Source organism: Anguilla anguilla, chromosome 13 (assembly GCF_013347855.1).
Source record: "Anguilla anguilla isolate fAngAng1 chromosome 13, fAngAng1.pri, whole genome shotgun sequence".
NCBI classification, from domain to species: Eukaryota; Metazoa; Chordata; class Actinopteri; order Anguilliformes; family Anguillidae; genus Anguilla; species Anguilla anguilla.
Genome location: NC_049213.1, coordinates 10,501,505 through 10,521,805, shown reverse-complemented (window position 1 = coordinate 10,521,805; position 20,301 = coordinate 10,501,505). Strand labels below are relative to the sequence as shown.

Genomic DNA, 20,301 nt, shown 5'->3' with positions numbered 1-20,301 from the left:
TCACAGTACGCACAGTGACCAGGCTGATGTAGTGTGTAGGTTATGGTCACAGTACGGACAGTGACCAGGTTGATGTAGTGTGTAGGTTATGGTCGCAGTATGGACAGTGACCAGGTTGATGTAGTGTGTAGGTTATGGTCGCAGTACTCAGTGACCAGGCTGATGTAGTGTGTAGGTTATGGTCGCAGTACGGACAGTGACCAGGTTGATGTAGTGTGTAGGTTATGGTTGCAGTACTCAGTGACCAGGTTGATGTAGTGTGTAGGTTATGGTCGCAGTACTCACAGTGACCAGGTTGAGGGGGTTGATGGGGATCTTGGTGTCTTTGAGGGGCAGGCCTCTCAGGTCCATGCTCACCACAGTGTTCAGAGCCGTAGTTTTCTTAGGTTTTTCATCTGAAACCAGAAAATCAAACCAAGTCAAATCGAATTTATTTGTATAGCGCTTCTTACAGAAAACTGTCACAAAGACGCTTTACTGAGTGGCAGCAAAGAGCAAAAACAGAGCAAGAACCCCCAGATAGCAAGCACATGAGGTAAAAAAAAAAAAGTCCCCAGTGGGGAGAAAACCCTCAAACCGAGGTGAGAAAAAATTCCACAATGGGAAGAAATATCAGGAGGAACCTGGTTATAGAAGGGAAGCCTATCCTCCACTGGCCAGCCTGGAGTAAAGTAGCGGTAGAATGGACATAACAGAAATACAATATTGGATCAATCACAGCAAATCCAAAGCACACACTCTTCTTCACTGTGTAACCTAAAGGAGACGGATCTTTACTACAAATCTCCCGCTGATGTAATGGAATCTATCATTGCATGATTGGGGTAGCACACCAGTCTTTAGAGCCATTGTTCTGCCCTTGTTTTCTCTCTCGTCTGGGCCGGCCAATCGTATTCAGCCGTGCTCGTGCTGCAGTCTCCACAGCTGATGCAGAAGAGCATAGGCAAGCACTCACTACAGTAAGTGTGCAGCTTTACCAAACAGACTACAGGTGCCTGACCGACCAGCAGGGGGTGCCAGAGAGCAATGAGACGCAGATCCTGGTCAGCTAGACCCTCTCTTACCCTGGGTGGTGCTGATGTACCGCCAATTGTGCATCGCGCTATAGGGCTACTGGCTATAGTCAGCACGGTTAGGATTCGATTCCAACTAAAAACCATTTAGTTTTTATGTTGCAGGATTGTTTTTGTCTGATTCTGATTAGGCAAATGTGATTTCAGTGCTAGTTTGTACTAGGCAGGATTGTTTGTTTGTTTGCTGAACAGGTTACCCTACAGGGTTGGAGTCCTGATCTATGTGGTCACTTCTGGCACGACGATCTTTACTTCGCTCTAGTGTGTTTCTTTTGCACCTCTGCACCTTGAACTGTTGCGCTTGTTGTACGTCGCTCTGGATAAAAGCGTCTGCTAAATGCCTGTAATGTAATGTAATGTAATGTAATGGGGCCCATCCATGCACTGGAGTGCCTTTAACTGGACGATCCACATGTTAGCTGCGCATTACACAAAAGCACCCCTCGTACCAGACAGTCTTATTTTCCCAGCATTCTTTGAGGCTCTGATAACGTGTCAGTCGGCACTGAGCACTACTGTACATGTGACACTGGCATTCTTTAAATAGCAATACTTTTTTTTCTTTAAACAGAACTTCCTCAAAAGTGTGACAACGGGAGGTGAAATATCTTGAGTAACGTGGCTAAGAACAGAGAAGTTCAGAGATAAAGATATAACAGCACATAATGGCGGCATTAGGGCCTCGTGAGTGGATGGAGCTGCATCTTTATTGAGCGCCGACGGGGCACTGAAGCTCGCGCCGAGCCCAAAACAAGCGGCACAACACGGCGACACAGACGAGGCAATCAGGGGCTTCTGGGCTCATTGACTGCGGCGGATAATGAGGCGTGGACGGCACCATCAAAGTGCCAAGAGTCTGACTGGCTCCAGGCACCTCGCTGACCTGCACACTATATCTATACGGTGTCCGGTGCATTTCAAAGGGACACGTTTCGTTCTCCGATAAACACTCAGCCGGGAGCAAAGCCACGTCATTCGATCAATTCAAATCGCAAAAGCCAGCGGAGAAGTGTATCTGCTGTTATTGACTTCTTCTCTCCGGTTGTGAAATGCATTCTGCACATTTTTTATTTTCATAACTAAACGGAATACATCATAAAATGTTTCCGTAACATAATCCATGATTTATTTGGATTGCTTTGTTTTTTATTTATGTAGTACTACAGGTAATTGGTCAGCATTTGTGAATTATAACAGCACATGTGCTTGGTAAACTGCAATTTGTATTAAGACTGTATATTTTTTAATTTTCTTTGCACTAGTGTTTGCTTTAATGCCCTCTGTATAAAGGCATCTGTGTTTGTTTATTTGACCATTTAAGACGACACAATAAACAGATAACTGGTGCATGTACTAAAAATGATCAAGTAATAACAATAAAGTAAAAGGCTTATTTCCACATGGTTTTCTTATTGGCGAGATGGCTTGTTATGCAATTTGATGGAATAAATGTATTAAGAATAAATACATTAGGAATAAATATTAAATTTCAGAATGTCCAATTATTCTCTACAAGGGGAATTGTAAATAAATATAATATAAATGGGTGAGAAGAGCAAGTCCACTGAAATCCTAATGGCTCCCAGGAGGATGTGCTGAGAAACATGGATTTTGTATCTGCACTGTATGAAATCAGCCATGAGTTTGCATTCATACTGGGCAGCACAGCCCCCTGTCTCCCTCTGCTGGTGAAGCCCAGCAGCTGCACCAGCTAGAATGGAGACGCTCTACCACAGAGAAAAAAATGCTGAGAATCTCATGTCTTCTTAGCGCTCGCAGAGGGAGTGTGGATGGACAGAGGCAGAGAGGCGTATGGCGTTCCTCACCCTGGGGCTCTGGCTCCTCTCCTTCCTCTTTCCACTCGTCCAGGCTTTTGGGGGCAAAGTGCATGAGGCTCTGCACCACGTGGGTTCCCACGAGCACCAGGCGGCCGAAGGCTCGCTGCTCCATCACGAAGATGGTTAGCGGAGGGTGGAGGTACACGAGCTCCGGCAGCTCCTGATTCAGGGGAGGGCGTGGGCAGGGGGAGGCAGGTTAGCAATGTACACTGGTCATATCACTTTCCTCTATTGAAGAGGGATTCACAAAATCATCATAGAAACAAACTGGCAACCCTTCTGCCTCCAAACATTTTGTGCGTGTTTCTTGTCCCTTAGTGCCAACATAGAATGAGAAGAAAAAGGACTTAACACAGATCAATCACTGTACATAAAATGGCTGCCCGTGACACACTGGCCCCTTTCAACCCCACCACGCAGACTCACCACGTCAAAGTGCTTGACCATCTCCTTGAAATTAGGGTTGAGCCGGTAGCTTTCGATTTCCTCCGACTCGATCATCTGTCCAGCACATTCCATCCTCACCTGTGGCTTCTCCACCTCAAACAGGTTCACCCGCTTCAGGTCCCGCACACCCCAGTACAGAACCTACACATCACAGGGCCTTAGAGTACAGTACAGGATACTGCAGTATTCACACACTCAGTCACTGAGCTTCCAACTGACCCTCTGTGGGAGATTAGGGCACAAGATTCTGTCTAGAGAAGTACACTACGCAGGGCATAGGGAGTGATTTAGAACATTTACACAGCCACACCCACAGCACATACTGACTGAGGTTCAAATCTACACTGCATATTTAATCACTGCTAGCATGTTTTTGTCCTGTATGTAACAAAGCATGTGGTCAAATCCCACATATCCCATATAGTAGAACATATAACTCATATCCCTGGTAAACCCTCTGATTTTTCCAAAAAGTTCTCGCAATTTCCATTCACCTCAATTCGGAATTTCCTCAGCACAGGCCGCACCCCCGGGGGGATAACATAGTACCTCTCCTCCGGCAGGAACAGGGGCTCTCGTGGGTCCACATCTGCCGGGAGAGAAGGCTGTAGGGGCCACAGGGGTCACATGTCAATTTCCTAGCGTGCAGTTCGGCACCCACCCCCATTAAAGATCCAATCCCAGCTCTCACATCACTGCCACTGTATTGTACATATCACCCGTCTTTGTGACTGGTACTGTGAGTTGTCTTGGAGCTAATTATAGTGCAGTGTGTGGTATGGGGCAGCAGTGTAGTATAGTGGAGGAGCTGGCTTCAATACATATCCAGACCAGCTGTATAAATGGATGCAATGAAAATGCTAAGTAAAAGTTGTCTAAGTTGCTCTGGATAAGAGCGTCTGCAAAATGCCTGTAATATAAAGAGGTATGAAGCCGTATGTGCACTTCTGTTTGTTTTGACAGGGTGTAGTTTTGGGAGGCGTGTGTGAGGATTTGTGTGGGGTCCTGTATTTGTGATGTTGTGGAGAGGTGTGTGCAGTATGAGGGTCTGTGTGGGGTCGTGTGTGTTTGGCGTTATGTGTATGATATGAGGGTCTGTGTGCGGTCCTGTGTGTTTGGAGAGGTGTGTGTGACATGAGGGTCTGTGTGGGGTCGTGTGTGTTTGGCGTTATGTGTATGATATGAGGGTCTGTGTGGGGTCCTGTGTGTTTGGCATTATGTGTGTGATATGAGGGTGTCTGCGGGGTCCTGTGTGTCTGGAGAGGTGTGTGTGATATGAGGGTGTCTGTGGGGTCCTGTTTCTCTGGAGAGGTGTGTGTGATATGAGGGTGTCTGTGGGGTCCTGTGTGTGTGATATGAGGGTGTCTGTGGGGTCCTGTGTGTTTGGAGGGGTGTGTGTGATATGAGGGTGTCTGTGGGGTCCTGTGTGTTTGGAGAGGTGTGTGTGATATGAGGGTGTCTGTGGGGTCCTGTGTGTGTGATATGAGGGTGTCTGTGGGGTCCTGTGTGTTTGGGGGGGTGTGTGTGATATGAGGGTGTCTGTGGGGTCCTGTGTGTTTGGAGGGGTGTGTGTGATATGAGGGTGTCTGTGGGGTCCTGTGTGTTTGGCGTTATGTGTATGATATGAGGGTCTGTGTGGGGTCCTGTGTGTTTGGTGTTATGTGTGTGATATGAGGGTCTGTGGGGGTCTGTGTCTCTGGAGAGATGTGTGTGATATGAGGGTGTCTGTGGGGTCCTGTGTGTTTGGAGAGATGTGTGTGATATGAGGGTGTCTGTGGGGTCCTGTGTGTTTGGAGAGGTGCGTGTGATATGAGGGTGTCTGTGGGGTCCTGTGTGTTTGGAGAGGTGTGTGTGATATGAGGGTGTCTGTGGGGTCCTGTGTCTCTGGAGAGGTGTGTGTGATATGAGGGTGTCTGTGGGGTCCTGTGTGTGTGATATGAGGGTGTCTGTGGGGTCCTGTGTGTTTGGAGGGGTGTGTGTGATATGAGGGTGTCTGTGGGGTCCTGTGTCTCTGGAGAGATGTGTGTGATATGAGGGTGTCTGTGGGGTCCTGTGTGTTTGGAGAGGTGTGTGTGATATGAGGGTGTCTGTGGGGTCCTGTGTCTCTGGAGAGGTGTGTGTGATATGAGGGTGTCTGTGGGGTCCTGTGTCTCTGGAGAGATGTGTGTGATATGAGGGTGTCTGTGGGGTCCTGTGTGTTTGGAGAGGTGTGTGTGATATGAGGGTGTCTGTGGGGTCCTGTGTGTTTGGAGAGGTGAATGTGATATGAGGGTGTCTGTGTCTCTGGAGAGGTGTGTGTGATATGAGGGTGTCTGTGGGGGTCTGTGTCTCTGGAGAGGTGTGTGTGATATGAGGATGTCTGTGGGGTCCTGTGTCTCTGGAGAGGTGTGTGTGATATGAGGGTGTCTGTGGGGTCCTGTGTCTCTGGAGAGGTGTGTGTGATATGAGGGTGTCTGTGGGGTCCTGTGTGTTTGGAGAGGTGCGTGTGATATGAGGGTGTCTGTGGGGTCCTGTGTCTCTGGAGAGGTGTGTGTGATATGAGGATGTCTGTGGGGTCCTGTGTCTCTGGAGAGGTGTGTGTGATATGAGGGTGTCTGTGGGGTCTGTACCTCTCCGTAGCCTCTGTAGTCGAGCTCTAACAGCTCAAACGCACCCAGCAGCTCCCCTGCGGGAGTCTTCCCTCTGCGGATGTCAAAGAACTGCAGCGCCGGCTTCTTGTACGCCTCCTCCACGAACTTCAGCTCCGGCTCAGCGAACGCACGACCCAACGCCATCGGACTGCCCTGAACACAGCACAGGGTTTACACAGAGACAAACACAGCTTATACAGCACAGGGTTACACAGAGACAGAGATTATAGAGCACAGGGTTACACAGAGAGAAACACAGGTTATACAGCACAGGGTTACACAGAAACAGAGATTATAGAGCACAGGGTTTACACAGAGAGAAACACAGCTTATACTGCACAGGGTTACACAGAGACAGAGATTATAGAGCACAGGGTTACACAGAGAGAAACACAGCTTATACCACACAGGGTTTACACAGTGAGAAACACAGCTTATACTGCACAGGGTTACACAGAGACAAACACAGATTATACAGCACAGGGTTACACAGTGAGAAACACAGCTGATACTGCACAGGGTTACACAGAGACAGAGATTATAGAGCACAGGGCTTACACAGAGACAAACACAGGGTCACGCAGAGACGAACACAGATTACACAGCACAGGGTCACACAGAGAGAAACACGGTTTATACAGCACATGGTCACACAGAGAGAAATACAGGGTCACACAGACACAAACACAGAAACTGAAACAGATTAAACAGTGAATTGAGGCAGAATGTGGGGAGATGTGAGTCTTACGATTTTGTCGTAGTCATACATGTCGATGATGATGATGGGTGGGTCGTTCCGCAGGTCCTCCTTACTGCCCTCTATGAGGATCTGATGGAACAGCAGCAGCTGAGTCCATGTTGGAGAGAGAGTCTCCTCTATGATCTGCACCCACAGAGAACAGTGGACAAATCAATGAATCTGCAAGTAGCAAGAGACTCAATGAAACCGAATGTAGCAGAGACCTCAGTAACATTCAGCAGGAGTGCAGTGTGTCAGTGTATGTCAGTGTGTCGGTAGTGCAGGTCTATCACAGTGGACTGTGGCACCCTGTATGCGCCAGACTCACCCGGGTTGTTTGACACTGCGTGGAGAACACCACCCTGGTGAAAGGGTCAGAGAGGCCGTTGTCGTCGGCAGCCATGATGCCCCGGGCCTGGTAGATGTGAGCCCGCAGCTGGAAGTACCGGCTGTCTACAAAGGCAGAAACATGACTGCTACGGAAAGGTACATCGAAAACCACAAGCAACAGTTCTTTGCAAGGTTTCTACAGTGCTGTAAGCCAATGAAGGTCCTAGAGCATTGGCTGACATTAAATGTGTGGATGAGGTGTATGAGTTGGTAAGGGGTATGAGTGAGTGAGGGGTATGTATGGGTGACAGGTATGAGTGAGTGAGGGGTATGAGTGAATGAGGGGTATGAGTGACTGAGGGGTATGAGTGGGTGAGGGGTATGAGTGACTGAGGGGTATGAGTGGATGAGGGGTATGAGTGGGAGAGGGGTATGAGTGACTGAGGGGTATGAGTGACTGAGGGGTATGAGTGGGTGAGGGGTATGAGTGACTGAGGGGTATGAGTGACTGAGGGGTCTGAGTGACTGAGGGGTCTGAGTGGATGAGGGGTATGAGTGACTGAGGGGTATGAGTGGATGAGGGGTATGAGTGGATGAGGGTATGAGTGGATGAGGGGTATGAGTGACTGAGGGGTATGAGTGGATGAGGGGTATGAGTGGGAGAGGGGTATGAGTGACTGAGGGGTATGAGTGACTGAGGGGTATGAGTGACTGAGGGGTATGAGTGACTGAGGGGTATGAGTGGATGAGGGTATGAGTGACTGAGGGGTCTGAGTGGATGAGGGGTATGAGTGACTGAGGGGTATGAGTGGATGAGGGGTATGAGTGGATGAGGGTATGAGTGGATGAGGGGTATGAGTGACTGAGGGGTATGAGTGGATGAGGGGTATGAGTGACTGAGGGGTATGAGTGACTGAGGGGTATGAGTGGATGAGGGTATGAGTGACTGAGGGGTCTGAGTGGATGAGGGGTATGAGTGACTGAGGGGTATGAGTGGATGAGGGGTATGAGTGGATGAGGGTATGAGTGGATGAGGGGTATGAGTGGATGAGGGGTATGAGTGGATGAGGGGTATGAGTGGATGAGGGGTATGAGTGGGTGAGAGGTATGAGTGGATGAGGGTATGAGTTGGTGCAGGGTATGAGATGGTGAGGGGTATGAGTGACTGAGGGGTATGAGTGGATGAGGGGTATGAGTTGGTGAGGGGTCTGACTGTAGCAGGGTGTATCTGTGTCAGGCCCATGGGGCAGTACTGGCTGCTCTTACCCTCACAGGACAGCTTGGAGGGGGGCATGTTTATGGGTATGGGGGTGTTGGCTGTGGCCTCTTCATACAGTGGCTTGAACTCCTCCGGCAGGCTGTTTACACTGTTCTTGGCGTACTTGGTGATGCCGAGCCACAGGTATACCTCCAGCTTGGCAAAGATCTCTCCCAGGGGTCCACCCGGGGTCTGGAGAGAAGCAGGATATCCTGTATTTCTGTACTGCCCAATACAACTATGCAATGAAGAACTACATTTTAGGTTCTTAGCAAAATCTTTTAGCGCACTAACAATATGACCAATGATTGGTGCAAAACAAATGCCATGACCAATGATTGGTGCAAAACAAATGCCAAGACCAATCATTTGTTGTGTAATTGGTTTCGCGTTTGCTACCAGGTTTGGCACCTGTGGCGGACTGGTACCTTCATGTAGATGGTGGTGAGCTTCCCGCAGTCTCTGCCCTTCTCCTCCTCCACTAGGGAGAAGATGATGGAGTGCGCGGGAATCCTGGCGTAAGCTATGCGCTTGGCCCCGCTCATCATCCACAGGAAGACGTCCGGCAGGGTGCTCTGGGGCTGCACAAGAGCACGCAGCACGGTCAGAGAGAGCGCCCACAGAGAGAGCTGGACTGCATGTGTAGTGCAAGACCACCCGTCACTTCCTACACTTCCCTCAGTGGTACCAGTCTGAAAAGCTTAATCATCTTGTTCTAACAGGTGAGAATGTGGGGATGAGGAGCAGGTGTGTGAAAGAGGAGCAGCTGAGACTGTGAGAGTGGTGAGCACATGAATGAGCAGTAGGTGAGACTGTGAGAGTGATGAACACATGAATGAGCAGTAGGTGAGACTGTGAGAGTGATGAACACATGAATGAGCAGTAGGTTGAGACTGTGAGTGTGAGGAGCAGATGATTGAGGAGCAGTGAGACTGAGAGAATGGGGAGCAGAGGAAGGAGGAACAGTGAGACTGAGAGAATGGGGAGCAGAGGAAGGAGGAGCAGTGAGACTGAGAGAATGAGGAGCAGATGAAGGAGGAGCAGTGAGACTGAGAGAATGAGGAGCAGATGAAGGAGGAGCAGTGAGACTGAGAGAATGAGGAGCAGATGAAGGAGGAGCAGTGAGACTGAGAGAATGAGGAGCAGATGAGTGAGCAGCAGGTCAGAGCACCTCCTTGGCCAGGAATCTGACTCTCTTCAGGATTTTCTTTGTGTCTGCGAGCTTCTCCTTGGTGCAGCGCCTTGTGATCCTTCGCCTGGCGCGAAGGGCTTGTTTGGCCAAAATGATCTAAAGGCAGAGCGGGCCAGTGTTCACATAGTTTACCATCTTTCATCTTTCAAAGTGTATACATGACTGGAGCTGAAAATTAATTAGGTTTGATTTTTACAAAGGTTTTATGGTAAAGTTCAATTAACATGTGGCAATAAATCTTTGACAAGAGGTCTGTATTACAGGCCGTATAGGGCTATTTTACCAAAGCTTGGCATCCAACTGAACATTGTACCTAAAATTTATTGACTCATAGCACAATACCACCTTAAGAGTGTCCATAACACTGGGGAAAGCCAAGATCGTGACAGTAGGTATGCATATATATATGGTATATATATATTTAATAGATATTAGATGATGAAGAGGGAAGCTACCTGTAATATGTATATTCATGAACATTTCATATGGCATTTGTAGCTTGGCTAAAGAATTATACATGAAGCTATGAACCATGAAAATGTAACATGCAGAAAACAAAATGAACCAGACCCACTCACAATGTTCTTCTTAGAAAATACCATCCGGGATTTGTCTAGGTTGTTGAGTCGCGTCACCGTCTTCTTATCTATATTAGAGCTATACTGCCTTCAGGACGGACAGAAACAGACAAAAAATTCAGCTTAACTGAAAACCAAGAAATAACTGCTACGTGTTCATTTACTTACAATTATTTTTACAAGGAGTACATTCCATATGGTATCGATTTATCGTTTTTGTTTTCAGTCTAAAATGATTATTTTCAATGACTCATTCTCATTAAAATCTATATGGAGATAAACCAGAACTACTGCATTGTTTTTCATACATTTTTCCCATGACAGTGTTGTTTCAAAATTGACATATTTCAGTTTAACATTCTTTTTTCCCCACACACCAATCACTGCTCTGTAAACAATGTAGCATTCCTATAACTTGTTTCTGTATTCGCATAGTTTTTTTCACTCTTTGGAGTTAGACGGTCAGAATGTATTTATCTTCAAATCCCCAACGAGTACTACGCTAATAAGAATGATTCCATTTTATCTGAGAGCGGGAGAATGATTTACGTATGCATTCTACAACAGGCAGCTACACCAAAAATGCATTTAAAAGCCCTTAAAATGTAGGTGAAAAGACCACATATAATATTGAAAAGGCATTAAGTCATATGTATGCAGAGCTAATATACAAAAATTGAGTTTTTTTTTTGAAAACACAAGAGCCCAATGAGCGAGATGTAGGTGGAATCAGCTGGAAACAGAAATGCATTAAGATAATCTTTAGCTTGGCTGTTTGTCTGTTTGTGGCCGTTTCCAGCCATTTCTGAAGTGAAATGCTGCCGTTACTCACTTGCAGCTGGCTACAAACTCCAAGAGCACCTCCACCAGCCTCTCCTTAGCCAGGCTCCTGGGCCTCTTCAGTAACTTCTCCACCTCATCAATCCCATATTCCTGAGATATGAAATCAACACACATCAATCCTACAATTCCATACTCCTGAGAGAAGCAGCAGCACATCAATCCCACAATTCCATACTCCTGAGAGAAGCAGCAGCACATCAATCCCACAATTCCATACTCCTGACAGAACATCAGAATGCGCACACTACAGCTGAAAAGTACTTCACAAAGCTAGAAGCTGCTTGGTCAGCTTTGTCCTCTAACCTTTCCTTTGCGGAGAAGGAGGTTTATAATGGAGACTGAGGATAGAGGACAGAACAGTGACAAAGTTGGAGAGCTGTGAACTCAAATTCCACCTACCAGTCGGTCAGCCATCTTGGAGAGCCAATTGGTGTTATAGAGGCGGAAGTTGTGGTCCTCAAAGTAGTTCCACACATAGAGACAAGGCTTGTCCCGCAACATGGATATGCAGCTAAAGGCTCTGTCAGGCAATATATGAGATAGTATGATTAATTGTTAATTGCCATGCTGGAATTCCCACACAAGGCCCAAAGCCTACAAGCATTCAAATATACTAAACGCATCTAAATTTGAAATGATATTCTCTTGTGACTACCACTGTTATAGACTTGATGGTCCGTGGCTCACACATGGGCAGTAAGATAGGTATTGGTTCCTCAGATGTTTTTACTTACATATCATACACTGGTGTTAGGAAGTTCAAGATAGCTCTGTACAACATCTCTTAAAAGACCTGAATGCTTCCATCACGTGCACGGACGCAGGTATGCAGGTGTGGATCAGCTGTGTTACCTGTCGTACTCTGTGGCTTGTGGCCTTCTGGGCGTGGTCACGGACTTGTTCCGCGATCCCACCACAGGAAGCTCTTCTCTCTCCAGCTCGTCATCTGATGCTTCCAACAGCGACTGCCTCTCTTCTGCCCTCTCCTCCTTGGCCCCGCCCTTCTTTGGTTTCACTACGACATCTGCTGCCTTCCCATAGTTCCCTGTCCACACACACATGTAGATACACATGTACACATACATACGCACATAAATACACATACACATATGCGCACATAAACATGTACAGACACATGCACATATACACACATGTACAGACACATGCACATATACATACACATGCACACATACAAACATGTACATACATATGCACATACATACAAAATGCAGACATACACACGTATATACATAAACATGCACACATACACATGCATGTGCATATACATACACATACACAAATACCCACATGTAGATACACATGCACATATACTGTACACATGTACATACATATGCATACACATAGATACATGCATGAACTCACATACAGGCACACATACATACAAGCTTGCATGCAAAGGAATGCATGTCAAAGAATGCATAAATTAAAATTACAATTCATCAGTTTGGTACTTGCAGCATTCACTGTTGATTTAGTAAATATGCTACTGCCAGAGACTATGCATAAAAAATAACAAAATTTCCACAATTTTACATTTTACACAGATTTCCATGCAGACATCAGTCATACCAATAGACAACTCAAAGGTGACCAGCTTTGAGCCAATGGATGGATCGATCATGGTCACTTCAAACAGAGATGCGAACAGCAAGTACTCCTCTTTCTGACCCAAGAAATTCTGCAACAGAGAATGGAATTACAACCAGCTTTGAGATCCATTCCAATTACACTGTCTGTCAAGGAGCCAAAAATGACAGCGTAAATTAATGATAAAACTATATTGAATTGAATAAGAAAGTTTGGTTGAAAGGCTCAGTGGAGGAGGAGGGGGGAAGAACTGTGGTAGCGCTGACCTCTGGGAGAGGGTGAACCTCCTCCACCTCTACAGTCACAGCACCCGGAACCTCCGAACCCGCGTCTTCCGTCTCCTCCTTGGGCCCACTTTGACCCGGCTCTGCTGTACACACATACACACACATGCACACATAGACACACACACACACATGCATACATAGACACACACACACGCACACATGCACATGCACACACACACACACACACACACACACACACACACACATACACACATACACACATACACACACACACACACACACACACACACACATATGCACATACACACATACACACACACACACATACATGCACACACAGACATACACACACATGCACACATGCACATACACATACACACACACACATGCACATACACACACATACACACATACACACACACATACACATACACACACACATGCACATACACACACACACACACACACATAGACACACACACACGCACACATACACACACACACACACACACACACACACACACACACACACACACACACACACACACACGCACATACACACACAGAACATGGACACAGAACGCAAAACAGAACTTGAGACTGAAGGTCCTGCTTTAAAATGCCTTAGACGACATAATGATGACCCAGTTTGAAAAGAATACAGAAATAACGAAACAATGTCATGCCATTTCACTGGAGCGTTTTTCGTTTTGATGTGGGGAGTAGGGATGTATTCGAATCTGAATACTGTATTCGGGAAAGCACGAATAATGCGATGGAAACATATTTCTTCTACCGGAAGTTGCTAGTTATTATTCAGATTCGGGGGGAAAAAAGACAGATCCATGTCGTGTTCTCATTTTTACCTTGCAACAAGTTATTTCTCAGTAAAGGAACACCTCAGCCTTTTAACAGTTCTAAAATCAATGCGCTACAAAATCCAGCATTCTAAAGCAGTTTAGGGGAGGCACCACCGTCAAAAACAATGATTTTGGTTCCATATGCCAATTTTGAAACTTTTTGATATTTTGCTTCTATAACTTCTATAGTTTCATAAAATGAATAAACTGAAGGTAAATAATCATTATAAATAATTAATTTAGATGATAATATAACACCATTGTCAAGTACACAAAGCATAAAATGAGATAAATGATAGCATCATTTATGATTAAATGCCTCTGCGGGTTTTAAAACTGACCTGGTTGAATCATATATCGTTAAAAAGCTTGTTTCCTGGAGCATACTGCTAGAATGACCATATGTGGCTAGACAGATAATTTTGTTGGTTGAACAGATACAGATACAGATACAGATAATGACGTCTCTGCACACCCCTAGTGGGGAGACAGTGAAATGTAGCACCATCAACATTTTAAAGTTCAGACTGAAGACACCACACTGAGACTCAGACAGGTGGAGTGTTCAGTCTGAGTGGCTTGGATGACACTGCACCTCCCTCCAACCCCACTGTTCATTTCATCCCTGCGTCAAGCTCACCGTTTTTTTCGTTCTTCTTCTCCTTGGACTTCCTGCTCCTCTTCTTGACGGACAGCTTGCTGAAGGCGTTCTTGACGGCGGCCGTGGCTTTGTTCTCCACCACGGCGGTGGGGGAGGTGTACACCTCTACTGCCACCGAGAGCAGGATCCGGCCCCTGTAGAAGATGCCCTCGCCCAGGCCCTCGTTCAGGTCGCGGTGCACGTCCCGGAGAGTCGAGTTCTGCGGCGAGCCGTACAGGTTAATCCAGGATGGGCCGAATGTGGGGTTGAACCCTAGAGAAGCGCAGAGAGTAGCAGTATCAATAGTAGAAATCCTGAACTGAAATCCTGTTAGTGATTAGTAATTAGTGGTAGTATTGAAACCCCATCAGTGGTTAGTAATTAGTAATCAAAACTGAAAATTATTTAATGGTAGTACTGTAACCCCATCAGTGATATCAGTTATTAGTATTGAGTTGCAGTATTGAAACAAAACCTCTGATTATTATTTAGTAATAGGACTAAATCCCATTTGCATTGAGTGTTAGTATTAAAATCCCACCAATGACTAGCGGTTAGTGCTAGTATTAAAACCCCACTAGTGATTAGTAATTAGCGGTAGTATTGAAACCCCATCAGTGGTTAGTGATTAGTGTTAGTACTGAAACCACGTCAGTGATCAGTAACTAGTAGTACTATTGAAACCACATCAGTAATTAGTGGTAGCACGGAACCCCCTCAGTCGTTGCAGTTAGTTGCAGTAAAGGTGTAGCAAAGGCATTAGCTCTACCATTCCTGTTGGGGTCAGAGATCTGCTGCAGGTCAAGGAAATGCGTTGCCAAGGCGATGTCTCCAAAGTTGGCATCATCAAGGATCTGAACCTTGATCCGACGGGCGAGAGGGGGGAACTGCTCAATGAAGGAGACCTGCTCATTCCATTGAGGGGTGTTGGTGCTGCTTGCTACCGATGTTTCTCCCTGGGAAAGGCAGCATCCCCCACTTAACACACATACAGATGGGCCGCTAGAGAGATCTAAACACCAGCAGGAGTGGCTTACTGGGACATAAGTTGCATGGACAAAAAGACAAACTTGGAAAGACCACTGAAAGAAAGACAAAAGCTACTCAGCTAATATATGTAACAAAGAACAAAAAACACTGCTTCAATACACACATGAAAGATTCACATAAAGAACTGGATATGCAGGCTGTGAGGAGGGCGTAACCGTGATGGTGTCCTTGTGACTAGGGTGTAACATTGACTGTGCTGTTTTGAGGAGGGTGTAGCTGTGATGGTGCTATTGTGAGGAGGCTGTAGCTGTGATGGTGTTATTGTGAGGAGGGTGAAGCAGTGATGGTTCTGTTGTGAGGAGGGTGAAGCAGTGATGGTTCTGTTGTGAGGAGGGTGTAGCTGTGATGGTGCTATTGTGAGGAGGGTGTAGCAGTGATGGTTCTGTTGTGAGGAGGGTGTAGCAGTGATGGTGCTATTGTGAGGAGGGTGAAGCAGTGATGGTTCTGTTGTGAGGAGGGTGTAGCTGTGATGGTTCTGTTGTGAGGAGGGTGTAGCAGTGATGGTTCTGTTGTGAGGAGGGTGTAGCTGTGATGGTGCTATTGTGAGGAGGGTGTAGCAGTGATGGTTCTGTTGTGAGGAGGGTGTAGCAGTGATGGTGCTATTGTGAGGAGGGTGAAGCAGTGATGGTTCTGTTGTGAGGAGGGTGTAGCTGTGATGGTGCTATTGTGAGGAGGGTGTAGCAGTGATGGTTCTGTTGTGAGGAGGGTGTAGCAGTGATGGTTCTGTTGTGAGGAGGGTGTAGCAGTGATGGTGCTATTGTGAAGAGGGTGTAGTAGAGGTGTTGTCCTTGTGACGAGGGTGTAGCAGTGGTAGTGACTTTGTGAGGATGGTGTTGTTGTGACGGAGATGTAGCGGTAATGGTGACTATGTTTGCATGAGAACTGAGGAAATTAAGGAAAACTGGGCTATATCCTGAACACTGGGATTCCTTTCAGATAAGAGCTGCACAGAAACATTCTGAAACTGAAAAGTCAGTGTGTGTGTGTGTGTGCGTGCGTGCGTGTTTGTTTAGGCCATAAATCATACTTCATCTCACACACACCATTATCTCACATACACCATCATAGACAATAGAAGTATGCGTGAGAGAATTATATTCTGTGGGAGAGAATAATTGTATGTGTGAGAGAATAGTAGTATGCGTGAGAGTTTTATTGAAAAGGAAGGTAGTTGGAAATGGAAAGCACACATACAACCAATCTCTCTTACACAAACAATCATTCTCTCAAACACATACTACTATCCTCTCTCACACAGACAATCATTCTCTCTCACAGAAACTATTATTCTCTCTCACACATTCAATTATTCTTTCACAGACATACCACTATTTTCTATGATGGCGAGAGAGTATAATGGTGTATGTAAGAGAGTATGGTGGTGTGTGTAAGAGAGTATAATGGTGTATGTAAGAGAGTATGGTGGTGTGTGTAAGAGAGTATGATGGTGTGTGAGAGAGTATAATGGTGTGTGTGAGAGGAAGGATGATGTATGGCCTAAAGGGCCTCTCATATGTTTGCACTGGGTTCACAAGAAAAGGCTCAAACAGAGGGGACCAAACCCTGTAAACAAATACAACTGTACAAAGGTGTATGTTTACTCTGTTTGTGTGCGTGTGCGTGTGTGCGTGTGTGCGTGTGTGTGTGTGCGTGTGTGCGTGTGTGCGTGCGTGTGTGCGTGCGTGTGCGCGTCTGATCAATCATGAGTTCATGCAAAACAAAGGAAAGCCCCTGAAGAGTCAAGGAAGTACAGCCCGTTTACAGGAATCTCATTAAGCACACTTCAATAGCAGGCTTAGAGTCAAGGGGACTGCCTTCTCTCCAGGACAAAAATTGTAAACTGAAGGAAAAATATTTCCTATGGAGCCAAATAATACAAACTAACTCCCACTGAAATATGAAATACATCATAACAATGGCTCTGCATTGGTCACGAATCAACCCCCCCCCCCCCATACCTGCTGACCAGCGAAGGTGATCTGCACGTAGGGATCAATGAACACCTTCTTCTCCCCCATCATCTTGGAAAAGCCGCCCATGAATCCCGCATTCATACTGGGAAGGTCCTCAGCCCTGAACACCTTCAGGAGGAACTTGGCCCAAGGCCGTTCCACTGGCATCCTCTTGGGCAGGAGGAGATTCCTGTGGGAAAGTGGAGAGGATTTTAAAAGCAAGGCTGCACAGTTCAGTCTAGGGTGCCCAGATGTACTGATTATCTGAGTTTGGGAGTGTTTCTCCCCACATCAGGATGCAGTTTGCGTACATTCACTCAACCAAATAATTTGAGTGAATGTACGCAAAGTTTTGACTTGAAAGTTGCCCTTTACGTGGCTGTCATAATTTTATTCCCTTCTCATCTGGTCATGCTAGTTCAGTCGCTAAGGGATGATAACAGTCGAGGTCAATGCTCATGGATCTCTCAAAGTGTGTGTGTGCAGTAGCCTAAAAATTTGGTGGTGCAGTGGTTAGGAAGAAGGAGGTCGTGGGTTTGAGTCCTGGCTGGCCCGGATCCTCTCTGCATGGAGTTTGCATATTGCATATTCTCCCCATGTTTGCTGGATTCCTCTGGACTAGGTTGTCATTGTAAATGAGAATTTGTTCTCAGTTGACCCTCCTGGTTAAATAGAGATCGCTAATTATATGAAGCATAATCAGATAAGACAGTGGCCTGGTTGCACTGACTGTAGCAGGAAGTTCATTCCAACTCTAGGGGGGCAGAGAATAGAACAGACATGACCAGGATGGGTCTTTCAGAGGACGCGGAGCAGGACTCGAACGCCGGACTCACTTTTCGATGTCGTCGTTCTGGCTGCCCACGCTGGGGATGCTGGGCATGGCCATGGAGTCGCCCTTCATCACCACGCTGACTGTGCACTTCACAAAACCCTTCACCCCTGTCCGCGTGTCTTTGGGATCTGTCAGGGGCGCCCATTTCTGGTAGAACCGGTGATCTGCAGGAAGAGGCATGTACAGCCTTCATAATTTACACACTTACATAAAAACAAACATGCTGCAGCTAGATCATTCTACCTGCATCCAACTAAACCCAACTAAACAACAAAGCACACACTCTTGTAAGTATACAAAAATTGATTAAAATGATAAAACAATTGCTTCCATTCATTATTTTAATAGTTTTTTCCCCAGACTGTTGTGACTTTCATGTCTTGTGTTTACTGGCTCCCTGGCACCAGGTGGTAATGGAGATTAAGAGCCATGAAGCGCAGGCTTAGCAGGGAGCTTCTCCAGCGCCTGGCTGCACCCCCTCAGCCGGCCTCGGTACCTGGCTGGCTGTACACCGTGCTGATGTCAATCTTGAAGGTGCCGATCCGGGTCATCATAAACGCCAGCATCTTCTTATGAACAACCTGACAGGCAGAACGAAGCACCAGCATCTAAGCGCAAGTCTTTTGTGACTTAAAAGGCTCATTTAGGGGTTACAGGAATATTCTGTGTGGGATTTGACAAGTATTGACTATCGATAAACATTTTGTACAATGGTTGTAAAAGAAAGCCCTATGCAAGACTTATGCACCTTACATATCTTATGTATGAAAAATGCTGTGGAAGAAATAAGATTCCAGTTCTCTAGAGGAGGGAAAGTCTGGTTTGAAGAAGAAGGAACTGAGGTCTTGATTTGACCATCATAGTCGCGTCCCTTGTGTTCCATGAATTTCCTTTTAGAGAAAATTATAGCTGGTCCATGAACAAAACCCTGTGAAACTGGATGAGTCCAGTTTGTAAACAGCACATCAAATGTACAGACATGGAGGCAATCTGGAATGTTACACAGTATGTCAAGGAGGTAGGAGGCACTTATTCAACAAAATGGGTGAGTCAGTGAATCAGTAACAGTATCTTCATTTCCACAATCATCTTTCAGGGCAGATCATGTTCTTGAAATAAACATTAACTGTTAACTGACAAGCAGTTGAAATGAACTGGATTTGGGACAACCTACCGTTATTTCGATAACTTTGTCAAACAGAACTGCCTGTGTCTCCTGGAACTCAAACATGAAGTTCTGAAATTAAAAAAAAAGTAAAAATATTAAAGCAGAAGTCAAAGCCCAGGAGACGACACAAACGTATTTGCACCCTGGCGGGTTCCTGGGCTGAGGACCGGGGTCTTACCTCATTGTAGAAGGGGCAGTTGGTGGATTTTTGAGTGGCTGTGTGCCTCTTCTCGTCCCCTATGGTGATGTACACAGCGGGGTTTATGTTCACCCCCACCAGCTTCTGAGCCTCCACCACATTAACATTCACCTGAGGGATGGAGAGAGAGAGGGAGTGAGGGAGAGAGAGGGAGTGTGAGGGGGGAGGGAGAGAGAGGGAGTGAGGGAGAGAGAGAGGGAGAGAGAGTGAGTGAGAGTGAGAGAGTGAGTGAGGCCCCAGCAGATGGCAGCCCACCCACCAGCTACTCTGAGAAAAGCACCACAGATCATCCACTCCCCCCCCCCCCCCAGGGCAAGCCTCACCTGGAAGGACTGCACCTTGGGCACGGTGGCCAGCTCGTAGTGAGACAGAGGCCTGCAGCGACTGTGGAGAACAGCACAGAGAAGACTCAGCTCAGCAGCGTTTTCACCCAGTGGGCTGACCCTGCTCTTCCCTGAGGGGTTCTCCCTGTTCTCCACATTTTCACTTACAAAATTCCATCCGGTGCTGCATTCCCTACTAACAGGGTGTCAGGGAGGGGTCTATGCTGGTACAGAGCAAACTGAGGGAGATGTTCTTCCTTAGCAAACAATAAAGCAGGGAAGAAAATTTTATGTGTGGAATTGACACATGACAAAGAGGCCAAGACTGGATTGTATGCACTGCAGAGGGAGTTGAGTTGGGAGTTGGTTTTTCTGGCATGTGAATAAGGCATAAAGGCAGAGTACAGTATTGCAGCATTACTGGAGGGATGTCAAATCACTCTGGATAAGACTAAGAGGGTCTGTTAAATGTCTAATGTGTGAAAGAAAA

At 46.4% G+C, this 20,301-nt stretch overlaps 1 protein-coding gene across 1 annotated transcript in view; it reads right to left on the bottom strand.

Annotated features, from left to right (window-relative positions):
• The window catches only part of fer1l4 (fer-1 like family member 4), a 49,527-nt gene that overhangs the window by 15,911 nt on the left and 13,315 nt on the right, over window positions 1-20,301 (bottom strand). Inside the window, exons 8-31 of the mRNA XM_035388659.1 lie at window positions 19,812-19,872; window positions 19,468-19,599; window positions 19,296-19,358; window positions 18,618-18,702; window positions 18,123-18,285; window positions 17,293-17,476; window positions 15,054-15,240; window positions 14,285-14,557; window positions 12,803-12,903; window positions 12,519-12,627; window positions 11,781-11,973; window positions 11,328-11,448; window positions 10,918-11,018; window positions 10,086-10,173; window positions 9,487-9,603; window positions 8,744-8,896; window positions 8,324-8,507; window positions 7,056-7,180; window positions 6,737-6,871; window positions 5,968-6,141; window positions 3,853-3,963; window positions 3,338-3,499; window positions 2,900-3,071; window positions 286-395 (exon numbers count right to left, since the gene is read on the bottom strand). Of these exons, the coding sequence (XP_035244550.1) occupies window positions 286-395; window positions 2,900-3,071; window positions 3,338-3,499; window positions 3,853-3,963; window positions 5,968-6,141; window positions 6,737-6,871; window positions 7,056-7,180; window positions 8,324-8,507; window positions 8,744-8,896; window positions 9,487-9,603; window positions 10,086-10,173; window positions 10,918-11,018; window positions 11,328-11,448; window positions 11,781-11,973; window positions 12,519-12,627; window positions 12,803-12,903; window positions 14,285-14,557; window positions 15,054-15,240; window positions 17,293-17,476; window positions 18,123-18,285; window positions 18,618-18,702; window positions 19,296-19,358; window positions 19,468-19,599; window positions 19,812-19,872 (3,304 nt within the window). The remainder of the gene's footprint in view (window positions 1-285; window positions 396-2,899; window positions 3,072-3,337; window positions 3,500-3,852; window positions 3,964-5,967; window positions 6,142-6,736; window positions 6,872-7,055; window positions 7,181-8,323; window positions 8,508-8,743; window positions 8,897-9,486; window positions 9,604-10,085; window positions 10,174-10,917; window positions 11,019-11,327; window positions 11,449-11,780; window positions 11,974-12,518; window positions 12,628-12,802; window positions 12,904-14,284; window positions 14,558-15,053; window positions 15,241-17,292; window positions 17,477-18,122; window positions 18,286-18,617; window positions 18,703-19,295; window positions 19,359-19,467; window positions 19,600-19,811; window positions 19,873-20,301) is intronic.